A 21330-nucleotide genomic window follows, 5' to 3' on the forward strand; every position below is an offset into this window, starting at 1 on the left:
AGTTATAAATAACTCTTGACAGACAAGTTACTTAGTTTTGTCTAAAATAATCAATCAAAAATTAATAACTTTAAATAATAATTTTCTAAGTAATTAAAAAATTATTTATTAATAAAATTGAGTTGTAAAAAATGTTCTCCATTTAGAAAAGAAGAAGTCACCCGTGATTTAACTTAATAATTCTTTTGCGAGTTATTTTAGTCGTAGTTATAATAAAATAGCATTAATACATATTAAATTTTTCCTTAAATTTTTGCTATTATATTTTGAAATCAAAATTTTAGTTTAGACTCATTCTCTTTGAATAAATATTTACAATGCTCTCGATATCAGATATTGGCAAACACATTTGTGTTTCATGATTTTATTTTATATATATCGGAAAATATGCGATTACATTTGATGTTTCTGAATTAATAGCGCATCCGCTATTATTTCAGCGTTCCTCATTGTTTCTTATTTACTTTCGCGACCTTCATGAATAATGTTGGCACAATTGATAAGCACAAGTGATTAGCACAATGTTTTTTAGCACGACATCTTTGACGAAGTAGAAGCGCGCTGCGACGTCGCGCTATTAAAAGTTATTTCGCCGGTGTCGAATTCAATTCTTGTTGTTCATTGATTATAAATTTTTTTTCACAGACGCATAATTGCAAAAAAAAATTATCCGCGACATTCTGGAGAATCTTCCAAGAACTTTTTAATATTAAAAGAGAGTTAATAGATTTTCTGTCGAAGTAAGGAATTGTCGGTAGTGCAATTTTACGCTGCATCGAGGATCGCGTGACTCGGGGGTGACCTGGAAAAAATGTCGATCAGGGGTGTGACCACTTCAGAGAGTGAGGCGTTCCTTGGTTCCTTACGCCTGTCGAATTTTCTGATTGATCCAGATGAATTTTACGAAGGTAAAAGCAAGTACGAGGGCTCATGCATTTGTCGAATTGTGCTGCAGCCTAACTGCTTGATGTCCAAATCAATGTAATTGACAAAATGTATTTATGTCAACATCATTTTACCGCGAAATTGTCCTAGATAGCGGCATTTCTGTATCGCGGAAGAATTCATATGTAACGTATGTGAATAACAATGATGACGAATCTATGTCCGTTGTAATCATCAGCGTTCTTTATCTTGTCAATAATACAATTAATAACCGAGCCACTGCATCCCCTTCCTCTTAATTATGAAATATATTTATCGTCAGATATTATCTTGCTTGTAAAATGTGTATTTTTGTAGATGTGTATTTTATAGTCGCAAATTTTTATGTCTTTTCGGAATTTTCCGACTGTGAGTCATGTTGCTTATTTTTCTAAAGCGTATTTAAAACAAGCTCTTTAAAACTGCAAATTACTCGAGATAAAAGTTATAATGGGTATAAGTCGAAAATACTAATTTAATGATCACAGAAAAAACATTGTTCTGAAAAAACATTATTTAAAAGATTAGATAGGACAATTTTATAACGGAGTAATGTATTCGAATAATATAATCGTTATGAACTTTGAGAGTAATTTCTACTTACGGTCAAAGCCCATCGACGCTCATCTATTGTTATGCAATTTTAATACGTCTATTTCTAATGAATTAGTTGAATAAATTGATTTTGGCGTATTAATTTGAAATCTTTGTTTCTCAAATTATATATAAGAACATAAATTAATTACTTAAATTTTAATTATTTTTTATTATATATTTATTATAATGTCTTGAAATTTTGCTCAGTTTGATCAAAACTAACGATGAGTTCATAATTTGTAAATTTTTTAATTATCAGACTGTAAAAGATTGTTGCTTAAAAAGAATTATTTATCTTTGATTTTTTTATGAAATAAGTGCGTGCGTACATGCGTGTGTGCAGGTGTATGTGCATATGTAAATTTTTAACATTGCATACAAATTGCAATTTTATAATATTCCGTAAAAGAAATTAAAAAATATTATCAAAAAAACAAACCGTCGAAAAAAATGAAACAATCAAAAAAGATCGAAGTATAGTTATCAGATTATATATATTAGTACTAATCAAACGATATATTTAAAATAAGATCGTACAAATTGTAGACTAATCTCACTCGGAATCTTTTAATTCTAAAATTGTCGTCGCGTACATTTTGACAAGACGATGTGGCAAGAAATCGATCTGAACGATCTTGATGTTAACAACACGTCAATGAATATATCAAATACTGACGCCAGTTTATTTTCGTCCTGCAACGTGATATATATATTCGTCGCGAGAACAGGTTCTATGTGACAAACGAGAACGGGAATGTGTCGAGGTTCTCGATTGAGAAAAGATTAAGGTGTGCTTCGCGGAGGTCTACGATAATCGTGCCAAGAAGTATTGATTTTTGACGCGGTTAGGATTTATACTCTACATCATTGCCGCTCGTTTTGGCGCACACAAATCGGACCAGCCGCCAGAAATTGAGTCACGAAAATTTACGCGATTGCCGTAAATAGACATAATCGTGGTATTTGATCGTATTCTTCGACGCTTCAAGGAAATTTCCGCTATCCGCTTATATTGCATCATATCGTCAATGTTAGTTGACGCGTGTATATTCATAGAAGTCGAGAGAGAGAGAGAGAGAGAGAGAGAGAGAGAGGGGGAGGGAGATTTTTATTAAGATAATTAAATTTTTACATTGTTATGTGTAAAAAAAATCTTTAATTTAAATAAATATCCTATAATTTAGGTAAATTATGTTAAAAATACTTATTCTTTGTGATAACTTTTGTTGACATTTTATGAGTTTATTGTATGTTTATTACGAGAAACAAAACACACGATTGACATAACTTTCTTATATAATATTTTTATAATCACCTGCAAATGATGAAATCCAATTTTTTTACTCTAACCTTTATTTTAACAAATTCTTTATTGAAAAATTAGAGATAAATTGTTGTAAAGTATTTAAAAAATTAGAATATTTATACGTTATAAAAATGTTATAAAATAAGATTATATCTATAAAAATTAAAAAAAATTTATCATATTTGAAAGTATAATGGATAATGCATCGAATATTCTTTTTATTTTTATAAAATTAAATTTGCGGTACGTATATTTATTTAGAATTGCGATATCACTTTTAACTTTGATGTCATGGAATTGTTTGCAATGAGTCTTTCAATAAAGCTTTTAAAGTCCATCTATAATTAGTTGGTAGTATTATAATGCAAACACTTGTTACAAAGTGGACTCAATATGATTTCGTGATAAGATTGACCGATAATTATTACATTGCACGCGATAGCGCGCGCAAATCTGTTTTAATAAAATAATAAATTTTATTATCTACCTAATCCGTTTTAATATTGCAAGTGAGTCACATTTGTTTTACATCGTTTTACTTGTGTTCTTTTTCGTAAGCATAATTCAAATATAATATTCGCAAATATTTGTAAAAATATTTGTGTAGTAAAATATTTTAAACAATTTTAAACAGTTATCTATTTTGAGACATTTACAAAATAGTTTTAAATAACTAAAAATTCTGTAAAATTATTAACTATTCAATTCTGAACCAAATTTTATAAATAATTTTTTTGGAATTAAAAAACGGTATGAATATTCGATATAAATGTTTCATATCACGTTTACGTTAAAAACAAAAATCTCTCTCGAAAAGATAGGTTTTATTTATCTCATTACTTATAAAAATTTGCACGAATTTAAAAAATTTTTGTTTACAGTATAAAAAATAAATCTTAAACTACTTGCATTTTCAAGGTCGCTTTTGCGCCAGTGCGGCTTCCGCATATAATTCAAAGTGCACAGCTGAGTCAGAACTTCATTCTATACAGTAATTTCCAAGGTGGAAAGAGATCAGCAGAGAAATGTAATTTTTGAAGTAACTATTTAAACTTTATATCTGTATATAAATAAATATAAATACAAATATAAATATAAATATAAATTTAAGTATTAAGCGACACACAGATATTCTCTTATTTAACACACGCGATAAAAAAAGTCGGGCTAAATTAAACGATATACTTTCTTTTAATTAAATTTTTAAATAAACATGCTCAACAGATGTTTCTCTCAGAAGCAAAACTAATCAACTTTGTTTTTTTTATAAATTTCTTAACTTTAGTGTCAGAATACACGATTTGCTTATAATTTCATCAGTTTTTTATTTTAATAAAGTTGATTAGTTTAGTTTCAAATATGTAGAATATCTCGGAAATTCCAGGATAGAATTCTCGGAAATATAATAATCTCGTGACTCGTAAAATGGGTTGCATGATGTTGGTGACACCGATCACCTGAAAAGAAATTCTTCGTGCGAATCGCGACAGTAAGCACCAATTATGCAATTGTGTTCGATGCACGCGAAAATTATTTAGCACGATAAACGGTTCCGTAATTAAATCAGGTGTATCACGCATTGTTAAAAAACAATGCATGAATTTATTAATTAAAAAAAATACATCTTGATGCACCGCGATGAAAAGCAATTAGCATTTATTTATGGAGAAAATTGAAGAAAATCATTTTTCATCGTGTTTGTAATATGTATATTTCGAAACACACACACACACACACACACATTACGTTTTATTTGAATATTATGAAAATTTATTGTTTTTTTGTACGATCACACCTTTTAAGTGACACGCAATACTGATTGGATAACATCGATTTTTTTATTACAATGTTATCTGAAAGAAGTATTGCGTGTCATTTTTAACTCATTTATTTTTATTGCAATGACATCCCGGAAATTTCTGCAACATTATCTGAGAGTTTTCAATCTCTATCGTCAATTAATATTGCATTTTTTCTAATTCTTAGCATAATTCAATATCTTGTATATAGCTTATAATAACTTTTTGTAGAATTTACTTACAAAAAAGAATCTTTCAGTATCATCGTCGGCTATTATCTTATTTGTAATATAAAAAGATAATTTTATTCTTTTTACTTTAATTTTAACTTTTTACTTTTAATTAATTCCTATTACGTGACAGATTATTAATTTATTAAAGTCGATAATAACGCTTTATAAGAATGTTCCATTTATATTTTAAGAACGATAGATAAGAAAAGATGAACGTGCACCAAGAATATGTGAGGACACAATGGGATGAAAAATATGCCACCTACTTAACGCTTCTTTTAGAGTTACAAAGGTGTGGTATGTTTTTCAAACGGTCAGACATTATTTATGATCTATACAATTGTCAACAATAGACGGCCTTTCGCACGTTCTATCGTCCATGCGTAATCTGCCTGCGAGGCACCTACGCAGTTACGCATGCACGTTGATGCGTGCGTATGTGTGTAGATCGCTTGAGATATGGGTCACCGTAGGAATAAGCGTGCACGCCGTCTCAGCGAATGTATTATTATTGAAAATACTAACGGGTCTACTAACGCACGCGTTTCTCTCGATGTCGCACGTTTGCGAGATGTTTGTGCCAAGTTTCTTTGGTATGTTTCACCGCGCGCGTTGTGCACGTTGTGAATAAAGTCGGATATAAATGCATCGGTAACACGCGAAAGTGGCGTAGATCCAGCTCCAAAAATCTCGCTGAGGTTCATGCGTGCCCGCAAGCTTTAATTTTCAAAATTGTTACATTCCGTTAGCTCTTATCTAAAAAAAAATTTTGAAACCTCGCCTTAATAGCACAAGAGACTATTACTAAAAAGTAGAAACTATATTATTAAAAACAAATTATGTATTCCTTTCGTATTCGATATATTATATTATATAAAAAAATATATTGAGTATGTTAAATCCTTTTTCCTTGCTATGTAGCGAGATTGTATTCAATATTCAATCTGAGAAACATATGTATAGATCTATATTTATATATTTCTTAATTATATTGAATATAGATGTATTAAATGTAGACAGATTTTTCATATGATTTGAACATGCAAATATTTTTAGCCCTGTTTTAATATATATAACGTAATGTACATTTTAAACATGTACGAGTATGTAATATTTATTTTTAAGCGCCAGATTATTCGCGTCCTTTGATTCTATCCCAAAACCATTCGGCTGGCTAAATATACGAATAATAAATAACGAATAGCAATTCTAATGACAAATCTGTACATTCTACTATTCATATTATTCATAAATCTCATATGAATAGTAAATTGCAAATCTCGGATCACGAATATCATGAATTCTCTAGCTTTACGATATCCTGTAAATAAAATCTCAAAATTTATATATGTTATTAAGGTGCCTTTTAAAATGTTTTTTAAAAATGTTTCCACGAATAAAATGGATGGATAAATATTTCCTGATGCAACGTCATACAAAATTTCGAGTTACAATCATTCAAACTTTATACATCTTTTTAGCTAAAATATAATGACACTTCTCCATCTTAAACATTGTAATCACTCATGACTATTGCTTTTGAAAGGTATTTCAAATCTAATCTTTCTTGTCGAAAACTTTTCTTTCGTCAGGTATTCTGAAAAATCCAATTTAATCCTTCTAAAACAATCTTTTTTCAAAAACTCCTCCGGTTTACGAACGTTTTATATTACTAATTGCTTCGTAGTAAAACTTGACTATTTTTAGAAAGATAGAAAATCGGCTGTCTACTCTGAAATTTCTCATATCATATCGTATTTATACTTCGTCAAATAACCAGAATAGTTTTTACAATGAGCTGATTCGTATCACTTTATAATGAGCTAATTCGTTACGCGTGCGTGGCGCGAGCTCACGCGTGAGCGTGTTTGTGTTTGTACACACGCGGATTCCACGATGCAGCTCCGCCGCCAAGATTCTACCAAGTCCCTCTCTTCCTCTCGCTCTGGCGTAGTCAGTGCATTCGATACTCGCAGACCAGTCGGTATGGTCAGTGCCCTCCGACGCGTCGTCGACTAAACACACGCAGGAAGGTTGCTTCAATCGAAAGAGAGAGAAGAAATTTTTGAGAACGATCACGTGTTGCGTTCCATTCTCCCGTGGAGCGAAATCGTTATAAACTTGTCAGCGAAAACGGACATAGAAAAACGAACATCACGCGGATCGAGTGATCGTCGAGGATCTTACGGAAAGCGTCTCGCAAGTTTGTGTGTTATTCTGTCAAAAAAAATGTCAAATTCGCATTGCATCGAATTGTGCGATTTCGTCTAATTCTTGGTGTCGCATTAGAATAATCTGAGACCGAGAATGGTTAAGGATGTATTACACTTATTTTTATTTATGAAAAAAAGTATAGATTATTCTAGATCGCATTTAAAAGTAACATAAACAGTTTTGCGGAGATTCAGAATCTGGATTAAAAACTATTTAAATATTAAGTAAAAATATACTTTGATTGAAATATAATTAAGAAATAATGACAAAAATCTTAATTTTTTTTTATATAAATATTTAAGGATGATTTACGTAAAGGAGTATGCAAAATTGAAATAATTTTATATTATTTTATTACAAAACCAATCGTTATGAAACTTGACACAAATATAATATGAGGTAAAATATGAAACAACTCTAACCAGAATCGAATGGCTAAATGAATGGGTCCAGGTCAAAAACTAGAAAATGGTTCTAGTAGGTCGTGTAGCGGCAGTATTGTTCAAAAAACTTTGAAGTAAAACACTTGAAAACGCCTTTTCAAAAAATAACCAAAAATGATTATTTATTCAATCTATACGTAAATTCTGTTTTAATAGAATTTACATATGTACGGTTAAGAAATTTTAAATGCGCACTAATGGCACTAATTTCAATACCTCCGAAAAGGAGAATTAATTATTAATTTTATCAGGTCTTATTTTATTATATATAGCGAATTATATTCCAAATATATATTAAAGAAGAGAAGACCCAATTGACTAGAGTTAGCGCGTTAATCGACATCGATGCAATGCAAACGGCTCCTCAAATGTATTGATCGCAATAAAAGTTGCTCGCCAACAATATCTCGTGCTTCAACAAGGACATTAATTTGGTTCGTGACAACGGATACGTAGCCCTTCGCTTTTTCAAAAATGCGTTGATAATAAGTATCTTTAGTCTAATTAATTATCTCCGTCAGAACGGTGTTCTTATCATGCGTTAAAATGCTTGTAAATACATTTAACTGAAGATGAGCAGAGGCTTACGACATCTCTCTGCTTTAATTGGTCTCTCGCTTTTTTTTTTTTTCTCGTAAACTTCAATCTCGCAAGTATTAACTTTGATAATACAGAATAAGAAATGATAAAAGAGAATTATAGAGATCTTATACATTGTAATTTTAATACTACTGGTATCGAGTATTGCTTTATATTATTATTCAAATACTCGAGAAATTTTTGGGCATTGCATTGGATTTTATTTAAAATCACAGACGAATTGCTGATATGATTCGTGATACATTTTATATATTCTAATATTAATTGTGATATTTAGCTTTATTTTACGAGAAGGAATTACTTATGAAAATATACGTAATATTCTATTTCTATGAATATAGATTTTTTTTTTAGTAAATATTTTGATAAATTTTTATATATTGAAAAACCTTCATGTTTATTTTGCTAAAACACTCCATCAGTTTGTATGCAATGTTCTACAAACGTTCTACAAATATTCTACAAATATACTTGCTTAAGAAAATATTCTTGATTAAAAATATAATTCTTTATAGATTTAGATTTGTTTATAAATTACAATTTATAAACAAGTTTTCCGTTACAAAAATAGTCTGGATTGCTTTTTAATTAACAAATGGCAATGCGCTTATCTCGTGCACGCGGGATTCAAAACAAGTTCACGCAGACAGTACGTGAAAATCCAAGATATGAAAATAAATAAACCGTACGATGGTTAGATCCAAGAACAAATTGCAATTCATCAACGCGATTCTGCGTCGTATGTAACTCCCGCCCTTCGTAGAAATGTAACTCATAGTCGGACAAGTGACTCGGTAAGCGCATGAATCATCACGCCAGTACTGGAAAATAGTGAAAAGATGATAGTTTCTGAGTATCGACCTTGCGGAAAACGCGGGAGAGTATAATCTGGAAATATTTCTTCGGGTCAACTATTTATAGCATAGCGATGTTTTCATCAGCAGGCCCGTCGCCATCGACGCTCGGATAAAAGGCGAATCACTTGTTGGCGTCCTAAATTTTTTCCATTCACGTTAGACATTTGAACTTATTTATTTTGCAATTTTTCTTATTGTACTATTATAAATCCTTTTTAAAATGAAAAGTGATTTAGACGTGAAATGCGATTGTTAAGCTATAATTATAATTGTAGTTTCTACCTGTAAAATGTAAAAAATTTACTCCTTTAATAATATTCTTTTTTCGTCAAAAATTCTTTTTATCTTATGGAAATTTAATCGTGTTATCAAAATCAATAGTGAGATCATGTTTGCCTTCTTATTTTTTTTCTGTAAAGTTTCTTTTTAAATTGATTCATTATTATGTTTTCGCACAGAGAATAAAGGGATATATTAATTAAGGGATTATAATATTACAACTTGTTTTCCGTATAATTTATCTGCACAAGAGTACGTTCGTGATAATTTCAAATGCAAATTAGATGCTGTGACGGAGAAACTGTGCACAGGCGTAATTCAATCATCCTAGATGCAATCCCAATTCACACCCCGTAGTACCGTTTACTACACGTGGATAGTAACGTGTAGTCCGCGATTAAATTTGTAATGAGTTCGTCATAACAACTTTTTGTTTGTCATCGTAGAACGTGACTTCGGTCAATGCGACGCGACAATGCACGCGCGAACCTCGTTGCCCTCGTGGTGCAACACGATGGCGCCGAAGGCAAGAGAAGTTCGTCGTTTGACGAGCGAAAACAACAGTCCTCAACCGTGCACCATGCGTCGCGTTCTATTAATAACTCGGCACTGCGGCTCTTTGTATATTTGTCGAGGGTCGCGGCGAGCTCATTGGTTCATTGATCATATCGTGGGAGAATGATGCGTCTCTCGCGGAAGTGCGATCATTGTTAGACTAGTGACCCTCTCTGGAATAAGAGCGGGCAAAGTAATATCCAGTTAGAAGTAACCAGTATTAAACGCGCGAATGATAAAGAAATTGTAGCAACTTCATAATTCACTAGCTACAAGCAGCTGTCAATTCTTTGTATTTTCGAAATCACAGTCAATTACCAATTCCTCGTTTAATCTAAATAATTAATTAGTAACTACACTCGTGGTTTACTAATTGCATTTATAGCTAGATGGCTAGATAGCTAGAATCAGTCACCGCTTGATGATTAACTATTCAATTTAGTTAATAAAATGTTAATTCTTTTTAATTGCATATGTAAATAGGGTGTATGGAGATGCGTGTTTTCAGTCGATTATAACTCGGTCGTGACCTACTTACTTTAATTAATTGTTTTAACTTTCTTATGTACGTATCTTCGGGGCGAGTCGGGAACGATCAATCATTTGAAGCCTTTCGAGTGACGGGATCGTGTAAACACAAATGTAGCATAAAATTGGAAAATACTTGCAGGATACGTGTAGCGATTCATATCATATAAAAACAATCGATACAATCGAAATGGGAAACGAGAATGAAATTCTTGCCGTGTACAAGCGCAATTCCGTTACCGAGTGGTTGCAGAAAACCGGACAGGCTACGGACTATGTAAATAATGGTAAATCAATAATTATCAAGATTTCAATTTCTCTTTAATTTTTCCGTCGCGGGCTGTTCTATATTTATCCTTAAACGAAACTAAAATTTCGTAACTTTCATGTAATGCGAGTTTTTTATTGTGTTTAATAATAATAAATTATTGTATGCTGCAACATGACAGACATATCTAGAAGAAATTATTAAATTTGTCATTTTAATTCTATTTCATTACCTGTAATAATATGTGATTTAAACTCTGTGAATTAACATTATATACGCTTTCCTCATACTGCAACTCATACTGCAACTTTCACTAAAATCATAGTATATGCATATTGTATATGTAAATTTTAAAATAAGGTGAATGACAAAAGCGTAATAAATTGCATTGAAATAATATTGATATAAAATAATTAAAAACAGAAATAAAACTTTTATGTGTAATTATATATGTGTGTATATGAAATTTAATTCACAATTATATTTAATATTATACAATAGGACAAGTATTAATTATTAAAATAGCTTATTTTACATAAGCAGATGGTGCAGACTACTCTTTACATTAGCTGATTCTGATTTTAACAAAGTTATTTTGTTTCTCGCCGCAGGTAGTGAGAGCCCAGTCTTTGGCATCGAAAGTGGTGGTAGCGGCACAGGCGGTGGCAGTGGCTTAAGACTTGCATCTCATGAATTGCCAAATGAAATTTCGGCACCTTACGAAGTCCCACAATTTCCGATTGAACAGATTGAGAAGAAACTCTTGATCCAACGTCAACTGACCGTCAAGTAAGTACTAATCCCTAATCGCATATATTTTAGTCTCTTTGATTTACACCACTCAAATTAGCTCAAGTAAATATTTATTTTTATTTAAATTTACCTTTTAAGTATCTATTATTATATATACCTATATATAACTTTTTTGTATATTTGTGAAATATTTTAATTCCTTAGATTGCATTTAATTTGAAATTAAATTCAGATACGTTTTTTAATCAAAGAATCTCTCAGAGATTCATTTTAATTGTAGCTGGATATGAATAAAAGAAAGAAACATTATATTAGGTTGGCGCAAAAAGTTTATTATGTTTATCAGAGTTAAAAATAAAATTTCAGAGTTAAAAATAAAAATCAAAATAAAATTGCTTTCAATAGTTTTAAGGTTTTTGTGGCCATCTGAATTGATGACGTCAAAAGCAAAAAAATATATGATGATAAAGTTCTTGCAAAATACATGAAAACAGAAACAGTTTTCAATAAACCAATATTTATTAGATTAATAGAATGAACTTGTAAAATATATCTAAAATTCCTTTTTTGTTTATAGAATTGAATTACGTTCTCGTTTTTAACTAGACATAATTCAATTCTAGATATATTGTTATCATTGATTATCAAAAAAAACATTTTCAATATATTTTATAAATCTGTTGTTTTGTGATTGCAAATATTGTTTTACTGAAAAATATTTTCATTTTAATGTATTTTGCAAGAGAATTTTTATCATGTTTTTTTTATCTTTAATGTTACAGTTTAAGATGGTTACAATAAATTATAAAAAATTCTTATATTCTGTTTTTTAGAGAAAAAGTTTTCAATTCTTTTTTCGAAGAATTTTAATTTTTGAATTTTATTTAATATAAAATTCGATGAAGAACTATTTTTTTGCATCAATCTTGTGTACGAATCTGTGTGAAGATTATTATATATAAAAATTGCATAAACTGCAAAATTAATTTCAATTAGATAAACTTAAATAATTATCTGAGATAATTATCTCGTACCGAAAGAAGGTAGTAGAAGAATTTCAAGGAAAACGATACTAATAAACAGACAGCAAAGATAAATTGAAAACATGATATATTTACGACCGTGCAGAAGACAGTAAAGAATTATCGCTATGTCGAAGGACATAAAGTACCTGGATGTATGTACGAGATAATACACGATCAAATATCTACTAAAACTGAGTGGTAGACCGCTATATAGGGTGTCTATAACGTAAGCATTTAAGAACCGACGAATCAGATATCTTAAAATTAGTAGACATTATATTAGAAATACAAACTAAAACTTATTCTTAGGAATAGTAAGTTTTAATGCAATATTTTGAAAAATTATTTTTCTCAAAAAACTTGAACTTAAAGAAATATCATATTTGTATTTCTGATATTTTCGAGATCATTGTGTCTAAATCTCACAATCGCGTGTATTATATTCGCATATCGGGTAAATATGGATAATTATATCAGGATCATTTAGAAGCTTTTACGAAAATTAAGGAATAAATTAACGAATAGAGGATCGTTAATTTTTTACACGATCGCGGGATCATTATATTAATCGTGAGATGCGGGATCAATTCTTAAGCGCGTCCGATGAGAATATCCCAGATTAGCTTGCTTCTCTACCAAAGGAATATTAAGTTCGCTTTAATTCCAAATACCAATTTTTATTTGCTTTTTCTTAGAATTTGCGTTTAATAAAAGTAGAGAAAAAAAAATGAATTTATCGATCGGAAAATCTGAAAAATTTAGATTGACATTTATAATCTATTCATATTTTAAGACTGTTGTAAGTGATGTCATAAAATGCTAACATGCTCGTGTGATTGGTTTATGACATTTTAAATTTGTATTTAAGACAGTCTTGAATATAAGAACTGGATCTTGAACATCAGAATCTTAGATAATGTTTCGATTACATCTTCGTGTCAAGTATATCCGTGAATGTATTAAAAACTTTAAAATCTCAAATTTTTAAATACTTCAGCGGAACCGTTCCTTCCGTATACGATTATAATTAATACGCTATGTTTTGTAATGTTATATTCACACAATGTGGCAATTGAACGCTGATGCGGAGTGTGTGGAGTTGTTTTACTTCTCTTGCAGTGTGGTGCAATAATGAGAAAGTTTTATATATGATGTTTTATGCACACCGATGGAACGTCGACTCGTCAACATTCGTCGAGTTAGCGTCGCGCGAACCAGTTTGGAATTATTATTGTCGTTAGTTATTTTACCGATACCGTGATGTATTATGCAGATCCGAGCTAAGGGTATAAAGATAGATAGATAGAGACTAGGTAGGTCATGCCGCCCACGCTTCGACTGGAGGGGCCGAGGCGGACATTTTGCGAATTTTGCACGAGAAATGTCGCTTCGCTATTCGTTGAAATAGCGCTCTGCGCTCCTTTCGAGTTCCTGCGTTCCTTTTGAACTCCGTACTTTCTACGTTTTCGAAAAGTTACATTTTCAATAACGGTCCTGAGTTACGCCGCTGAGTTATCCTATGAATTATTTAACATTACATAGGAAATTTGAAACTCACGCATATATATTCGTATGATACTTTGATTGAAATATAATCTAGTTTGAAATATATATTTAACAATGTTGTTGATTATTGTGATAAAATTTAATTAATTTGTCGATAAGATTTAATTATGAAACAATATGCAAAATAAAAAATTTTTTTTAATTTATAAGTTAATTTCAACAAAAACGTTAAAACAAAAGCTCCGCAATGTTAATTATATATAATGTTTTGAATCGATATTATACATTTCTTTTGATTTGTTATTTCAAATTACTGATTGTTTCAAAAATCTATAGAGGAAATATAAAAGATATTTGTACATTTGGCAAATAAGCGCGTACGTATTATCATAAACGTTGCGTACGTTACAAATATTTATATATATTTTCGTAAGTATAGGGATGAAAGAGTGCATTGTCGGTCATTCGCTTTATTTACATCGACTACGCAATTCCTGTTTATCGATTGCATGAAAACCGCGGATTGCCTTGGGACAGTCGTTGATCATCGATAAAATCATCGTCGTCGACATCGTGAACGGAATTCTCGTCGCTACAACCAATGAGCTACGATCAATAATTCAACGCGGAACATGTGCCTGTTTGGCCTCGAGACGCTTAATGTAACGCGATAATTCAATTCGAAATGTGTGTCATAATCGTTAGTAGTTATTGTTATTTAATAGTTATACGTCAAAAATAGAAATGTTTCGTGGAGACAATCGAAGAATTATTCAATTGAAACGTTGATTCGCGCGCTGGGAGAAAAAAATTTTGCGTGATGAAAAATCGTGAAATTTATCAAAGAGAGCGAGAGAGCGAGAGAGAGAGAGAGAGAGAGAGAGAGAGAGAGAGAGAGAGAGACTTTTAGAGTCATTCTTGTGAGTGCAAACCCTATTACGAATATTTACTTGTTGCGAAACACCCCGTATAATGACCTCCACCTCAAAAATCGATCGTACCTGGTCTTCGTGAAACAAAAGCCAATAAGCTTATATTCAAGAAAGCTTTTCCCGTTCATATTTGTTACCGTGAACTGGAGGTACTCACGATATTAAAGCGTATCACAGTTACCGATATTACTCGTAAAAGCGTTAATATACATTTGCGACATCGTTGGTAACGTCGAGAGAAAAATAATGACTCAACGAATAAATTTTAGCGAAAGCCTACGCGATTAATTAATGGACGACATAACACGCGCCGCATATGCCACACATTTACATTTCCATGACGCGTTTATCATGCACAAAGGATACAACATGCGGTGTAAAGAAGTTACGTCACGTAAGCGGAAACCATGTAACGGCCGTCTTTACATGCAATCGCAGAGTGCGACAAACGTGGAGTTGGAGCAGGGGTAGACGGGGGTAAATCGAAAGAGTTACTCGCGCGATCAACCGCCCTCCTCGGCCGCCCGTTCAGTGCTCGTGCGACCGTCGTGGATACCGGACGTACACTCGTCGGCATACGCGACTTCCGGCACGATTGCAAAGAGTTGCATGCGCGTGGAGGAGATTTTAGGTATCGTTCACGCACGATAAACTCGTGTGCCGCGTCGTGCTGTCGAAACCGATAATAATAATCGGCGATCTGGAGATATGAAAAAAAAAAAATGGATCTCGCGCTAAAATCGTTGTCGATATGATTACAGAGATTATCTTAATTATTTTGAAATCACCTTAAATTACCGGAATCTGACGAAACTATAACGAGTTCGATTATCGATCGAGCGACGTGTAGTGTTAATATTCTAACGTAACTGCGGGTCCCGCGAAAAATTGGTGTCACGTGATGGACGCACAAAGATGACTTAATTTAATTATTTTCCGGATACGGGAAATACATATTTTATGATAAATTCGATTTTTACATTTTTTTTAGACATTGTGATAACTGCGATTAAACATTCGTTGGTTTAATACAAAGATATCTAGTTCGCCAGTTAATGACGAACTCTATTTAGATTATTTTAAATATCTCTCTATCGAATTGATTTGTAAATAAGAGATTTTGAGACTTATTGATCCCTTTACCGCGATGCAATTACATTAAGCTGGAGCTCATAAGCATTGCCGTACTGCAATGCAACGGCATCATCACATATTCGATTCATGAAAATGGTATAGCGTGAGAGCTGTGATATAGTGACGCGTTTAAACGCGATATAATCAGCGCACAACGGTACTTTAATCTTTATGCGAGCGACACCATGGACGAGAACGAGATCGTCCGATGCTGGCGAGTGAGGTCAATTGAAGAGGGACGCTTCTAATTTGCGACAAATATCGCGTCAACAGCATCGATGACGCAGAAACGTGCAATACGCAATTTGAGAAATCCTCCAAGCATTCGATTAAATTCACGATTTTTAATCCATGAGATTTATTAATCCTGCATTTTTCACCAATTTTTGTTTATTTGCTTGCTAACGCCAGATTCAAATTTCGTAGATAATAGTTGGATGATTCAGAGATTAGCAAGGAATGGAAAAGGAAATTAAAAAAAAAAATGATATTTAATGCTTTTTTTTTTATTTATGGCCATAGGCAAGTTATCGTACGCAGGTTTCGCATTTCAGAGATCATAATAAGAGACAATGTTCATGTTCAATATTATGTTTACAATATTTTCATGTTTATAATATTTCTACTAAATGATTCAAGTTGAAGTAAATTAGACTTTCAAATTTTCAAAATTTGAAAGGTAATTCGCTGTGAATTGATAGCATCTGCTATTTTTTTTCTATAAACTTTTTAGTTACATTTAAGAGAGATTTATTGTGTTGCGCAGGCAGGTACATATAAAGGTGTGATAAACATGTTTACTGCAACGTCATATACAACGTTACTATTACTTTCTGCCAAGTTTTGTTATCACTCTTTCACCACATCCCGCAATTATTTGTCAACCAAGTTGGATCGCTCTAGTGCGCGATATAAAATGGAAAAATATTGGCAAAGGCTATACAAAATAGCGTAATGTTTAATAATTGAAAAATTAAATTATATCATAACAGAAATAGTATCTACAAATCATGCATTCATTACATTCATGAATTTTTTATCTGTTTCTCCACATGAATGAATTAATTTTACCTGCGTATCGAACGATATATAATTTTCTTTTTCTCTGCAATTTATTTTAATGAGATATTTTTTTTTACTCCTCTCCGTGTATTTTTATTCAATGCGGAATATTTTTTGCAAAACGCACGTGATTTCTGGTTGTGAAATAGTGGAGGTTTAACAATTATATCAAAACTAATATCGAAAATCAAATGTTTAACAATTAAATCGAAATAATTTCTGTTATGCATTTTATTTCAAATCCTAAAATTTATAAAGCAGTTTTAAGATCAAACTGACATACAAAAACTTGATGCATTTAAGTTGTTAAGACACATATAATTACGCATATAGTATTATAACGTATAATTTATATTAATATAGTAAATAAATGTTCTTCGAGAATTAAATTATTATTATTTTTTCAAATTTCTAGAGATGTATCTCGAATTTGATTTACAGAAAGATAAAGTTAGAAAATAATATATTAAGAAATGTGATAATTTTACGAATATAGATAAATATTGAAATTTATTCAATTTTGTTTAATTTAATAATACTATAATATTTAATTTAATATTTAATTTAACTATACTATTACATACGTCTGTCACATATATTAATTTATTGCGTCTTTTCATTAATTAATCAGAGTAATCTTAATACGACCCGAGCGCAAGTTTGTACATGCCAATTTGATCTTAAAACTCTTGTTTTATATATTTTAGATTTTCAAACGGAATGACAAAATAGTGCAATATGACAAAATAGTGCAATATGACACACACAAGACACAACATATATTAGATTTTATGAAAGACTAAATTTTATAAATTGACATCAAATTTTGATATCAAATCTTTTATATAAAAGTTTTTTTTTTCTTGTATAACGAAGGTATTTTTTTTTTTTTACCTTTTTTTAATAGAACGTCGTAGGATAGTGAAATATATGCATGAGACTGTGGAAGAAACCGGGAAAGGATCACATGACTCCCATCGCGCTCTGTTAGCTTTCGTAAAGAGAACTTATCGGGTGTTCCGACCGACTAATCATGAAAAATCGCGGAGATTTCCGTCCGGGTTACCGGAAATCGGGCGACGCGATCGAGAAAGAACGTTATTAAATTGAAACGGATGTGATTCATCGATAGTTGCTTGCTTTACGGGATTGTTATAAATAGAGACCATCTTCCACAATGGAATCCCATCGTGTATCGCATTCGTGAAAACTCGCGGGGGTCTACCAAATGAACGTGAAGAAAAAACGCAGCACGAATCAGCGTCACGTCATTCGGCTTGCACTTCCGCATTTTCCTGATTTATTTCGCACGTGAGTGCAATCGATCTGCAGCACGTGGCATCGATCGCGTGACATGTTCGCCGGCGCGAATGAGTCGAAACGATGGACGAAGGATAATAAAATTCTTTTGAGGTAATTCGTATTTTGAGCTTACCGACGAGTCAGTTTACCGCTTGTTTTTTTTTTTTTCAATTCTCATGAACGTAGACCGAATTTTGTTGCTAGTTCAACCGATTATCGATTTAATCTATTATTTGCATTTGTCCAGTATATATTATTATAGATAATAAATTATTATTATGTGTTGAATGTTACATAATCATATCTGGAACAAACGTGCGATATTATTTAGCAGTGCGTGATGAATTTAAATACCGTAATTAGAAATATAGATAATTGAATTATTAATTTCGATAGCGTTGATACTACTATTCAGAAATGTCATACTATGTATACTATATATTAACTATGATATTAATATATATTAATTTTTATTAATATTATAGTAATATTTCAATTATATATATTTCATATAATTAACATTCCAGTTTTTATATTTTAATTTAAATTTTTTAATTTATTATCTTTGTACTTCAAAGATACTTAAAAATAAATCTCTTTTTATTTCACGCTATACATTTTGTAAACGGATTCAATATTTCTCGAGAACAATCGGAGATATTATTTTTAGTATGTTATGACTTCATCTCGATAATATTATGCAGTAATAGACACAAGGAAATAAATCGATATACAGATAAGCATAGAATGTGCGTGATGCGTTAATTAAAAGCGGTTATACAAAGTTTTTAATTTGTTCACATGCATATAAAAAAAAAATATTGATTCGATATTCGTCGATAACTCTCGGGTTAAAAGTGTATAAAATATTCTATCACTACTTCTCGTCGAATTTAATGCTCCTCTCTCGCAATTGGAGACTCTCGACCACAAAAATGTATTTTATTTGTCTCCTGTTGTAACTCGTGAAATTAACTATAAATTCTCCTCTATATCGAAATTATATTTATATAAGATTTCAGATACTATTCTACAGAGGACAGCAATTACGGCATAACAATTCAAAAGAAAATTCCTTATTTAAATCTAAAAATAAGATAAAATAAAAATGAGGTCAAGTATCCAAGCTTTAGAATTGCAAATGGATATCAATATTTTATTATTCGTTTTATATTAATAAAGTTTATATTAATAAAAATGCTACTTTTTATTACTGAAATGTTTGATATCGAGAATTAAAAAGCTGCAATATCTTCATTTTAGATTCAAATAAGAAATCTACTTTTGATATTTCGAAAAATAATTGCAATTCATTTCGTATATAAAAACATATCTCATTGTGAAATTTTATTTTGTGTAAAGAAGAATTAATCAATGATTAATCAATGGTTTCCTCTCTTATTTGACAGAGCTGCAAGAGATCTTGAAGAACGTCGCAGTCATTATGAACCATCACTTCACCCAGGAGTTCCCGATGACATCGACCATAGCTTCAAAATTGAAGAAAATGACTTTGTGCCTCATTTTCAACGAGTCTCCATATCCGGCGAGGATACTTCCGGGGTGAGTCTCAAATTGTTGATAATTTTAGCCAATTTATATTTGGAGAATATTAAAAGTTTAGAAACTTAATAAATGCTTTACAATTCTCATAATTTTTTATGATTTTTTATGATAATAAAAATACGAATGATAATTATTGTATTTATTAATGCTTACTTAAGAACTTAAGATGCTGCTTAAGATGATTCGAAAATTTACAAATATAAATTATTACATCATTTAATGAATATTCTTATTATGATTATATATTATATATATATATGATTATATATATATTTGTCATAATAAAAATATAATAATCAAATAAAAATTTGATTTATCAAGTTTATTATAATTGATTAAAATAGAAAAAAAGATGGTTTTCGGTAAAATATTTCCCGAGAAATAATAATTGTGAGATATTATTAAGTATCGACACGATGTAACTTAAACTTTATGGTTTCGTGGGTAACTATTATGTATAATGTGTCCCAGGAGATTTTGTGTGAAGTGGAAACCTTGCAAGGAGTTACGCAAGAAACCCTCGGCCACCTAGGCTTTTGCCCCTCCTTCCTTCATCCGTATTAATCTATAATAAATACTTTTAATCTAGTTTCATAATCGTAATATAAAATTAATATTTAAATATTTCGAGAATTTGCATAAATTATATATTTTATTATTTAATATATTTTATAATTTATAATTTAATATATTAATATTATAAAATATTTAATATAATATATTTTATAATTTATAATTTAATATATTTTATTAAATTTCTATATATGTATATTTTTATGTATCAAATTAGATATACATATTAGACGTTGTTTTATTACACAATGAGAATTTTTATAATTGATAAACATCTAATCATCGGGAAAATTATCAAAATATCACTAAAGTTATATTTCTGAAAAATTCTTATTTCGTCGTTTTGTGTCTCTTACTTTCGTTGCAATGAATGATTCGTTACTTTCGATTGATTTTACATTATTGCGCTTTGTCTTTAAAAATACATAGGTACCTCTGGAAGATCTTCAAAGGGCCTCCAAGATGTTGGTGCAGGCATTAGCGATTCGTGAAAAACATATGAACAACTCCAAACAGAGCTTCCCCACTATTACTTCTAGATTCTTACGTAGTATCGATAAAAGGCCACTCACCACGGACGACGAGGTTCATCACGATGATCGCAAGGCCATCAAAGGTAGTTATCATTAATTGAGAAACGGTTCAAAGTCACATATTGAAAATTCAATCTCATGTTTCGTACCTTCGCCATCCGTATTCCGTTAGATGTCCTTCCCTCGTGTCGTTGTTTATCATAGAAACACGTGATTTATAATCTTACGAAACATTCCAATGTAATTAACATTAACGTTTAAACGCTTCAAACGCTAATGGCAATAACGTCAAGCTATCATTCGTGTGTTGTGTAGTTCTTTTTCTTTCTTTCTTTTTTTTT

The 21330-nt window shown here is 31.0% G+C and overlaps 1 protein-coding gene across 11 annotated transcripts in view; it reads left to right on the plus strand.

Annotated features, from left to right (window-relative positions):
• Positions 1-21330, plus strand: part of AMPdeam (AMP deaminase) — a 30277-nt gene that overhangs the window by 4685 nt on the left and 4262 nt on the right. For 5 of the 11 annotated variants that reach the window (XM_089083966.1, XM_089083965.1, XM_011638515.3 and 2 more), the window contains exons 3-5: positions 11215-11392; positions 19727-19880; positions 20886-21072. In XM_089083966.1, coding sequence (XP_088940092.1) covers positions 11215-11392; positions 19727-19880; positions 20886-21072 — 519 coding nt within the window. Of the gene's footprint in view, positions 1-645; positions 909-6851; positions 7063-10477; positions 10623-11214; positions 11393-15321; positions 15451-17764; positions 18429-19726; positions 19881-20885; positions 21073-21330 lie in introns of those variants that run through there. The other 6 variants (XM_089083969.1, XM_089083970.1, XM_089083968.1 and 3 more) reach the window with 5 other exon arrangements.

The sequence above is a fragment of the Pogonomyrmex barbatus genome, unplaced genomic scaffold (genome assembly GCF_055798465.1).
Source record: "Pogonomyrmex barbatus isolate J1 unplaced genomic scaffold, ASM5579846v1 scaffold8, whole genome shotgun sequence".
Taxonomy (NCBI): Eukaryota; Metazoa; Arthropoda; class Insecta; order Hymenoptera; family Formicidae; genus Pogonomyrmex; species Pogonomyrmex barbatus.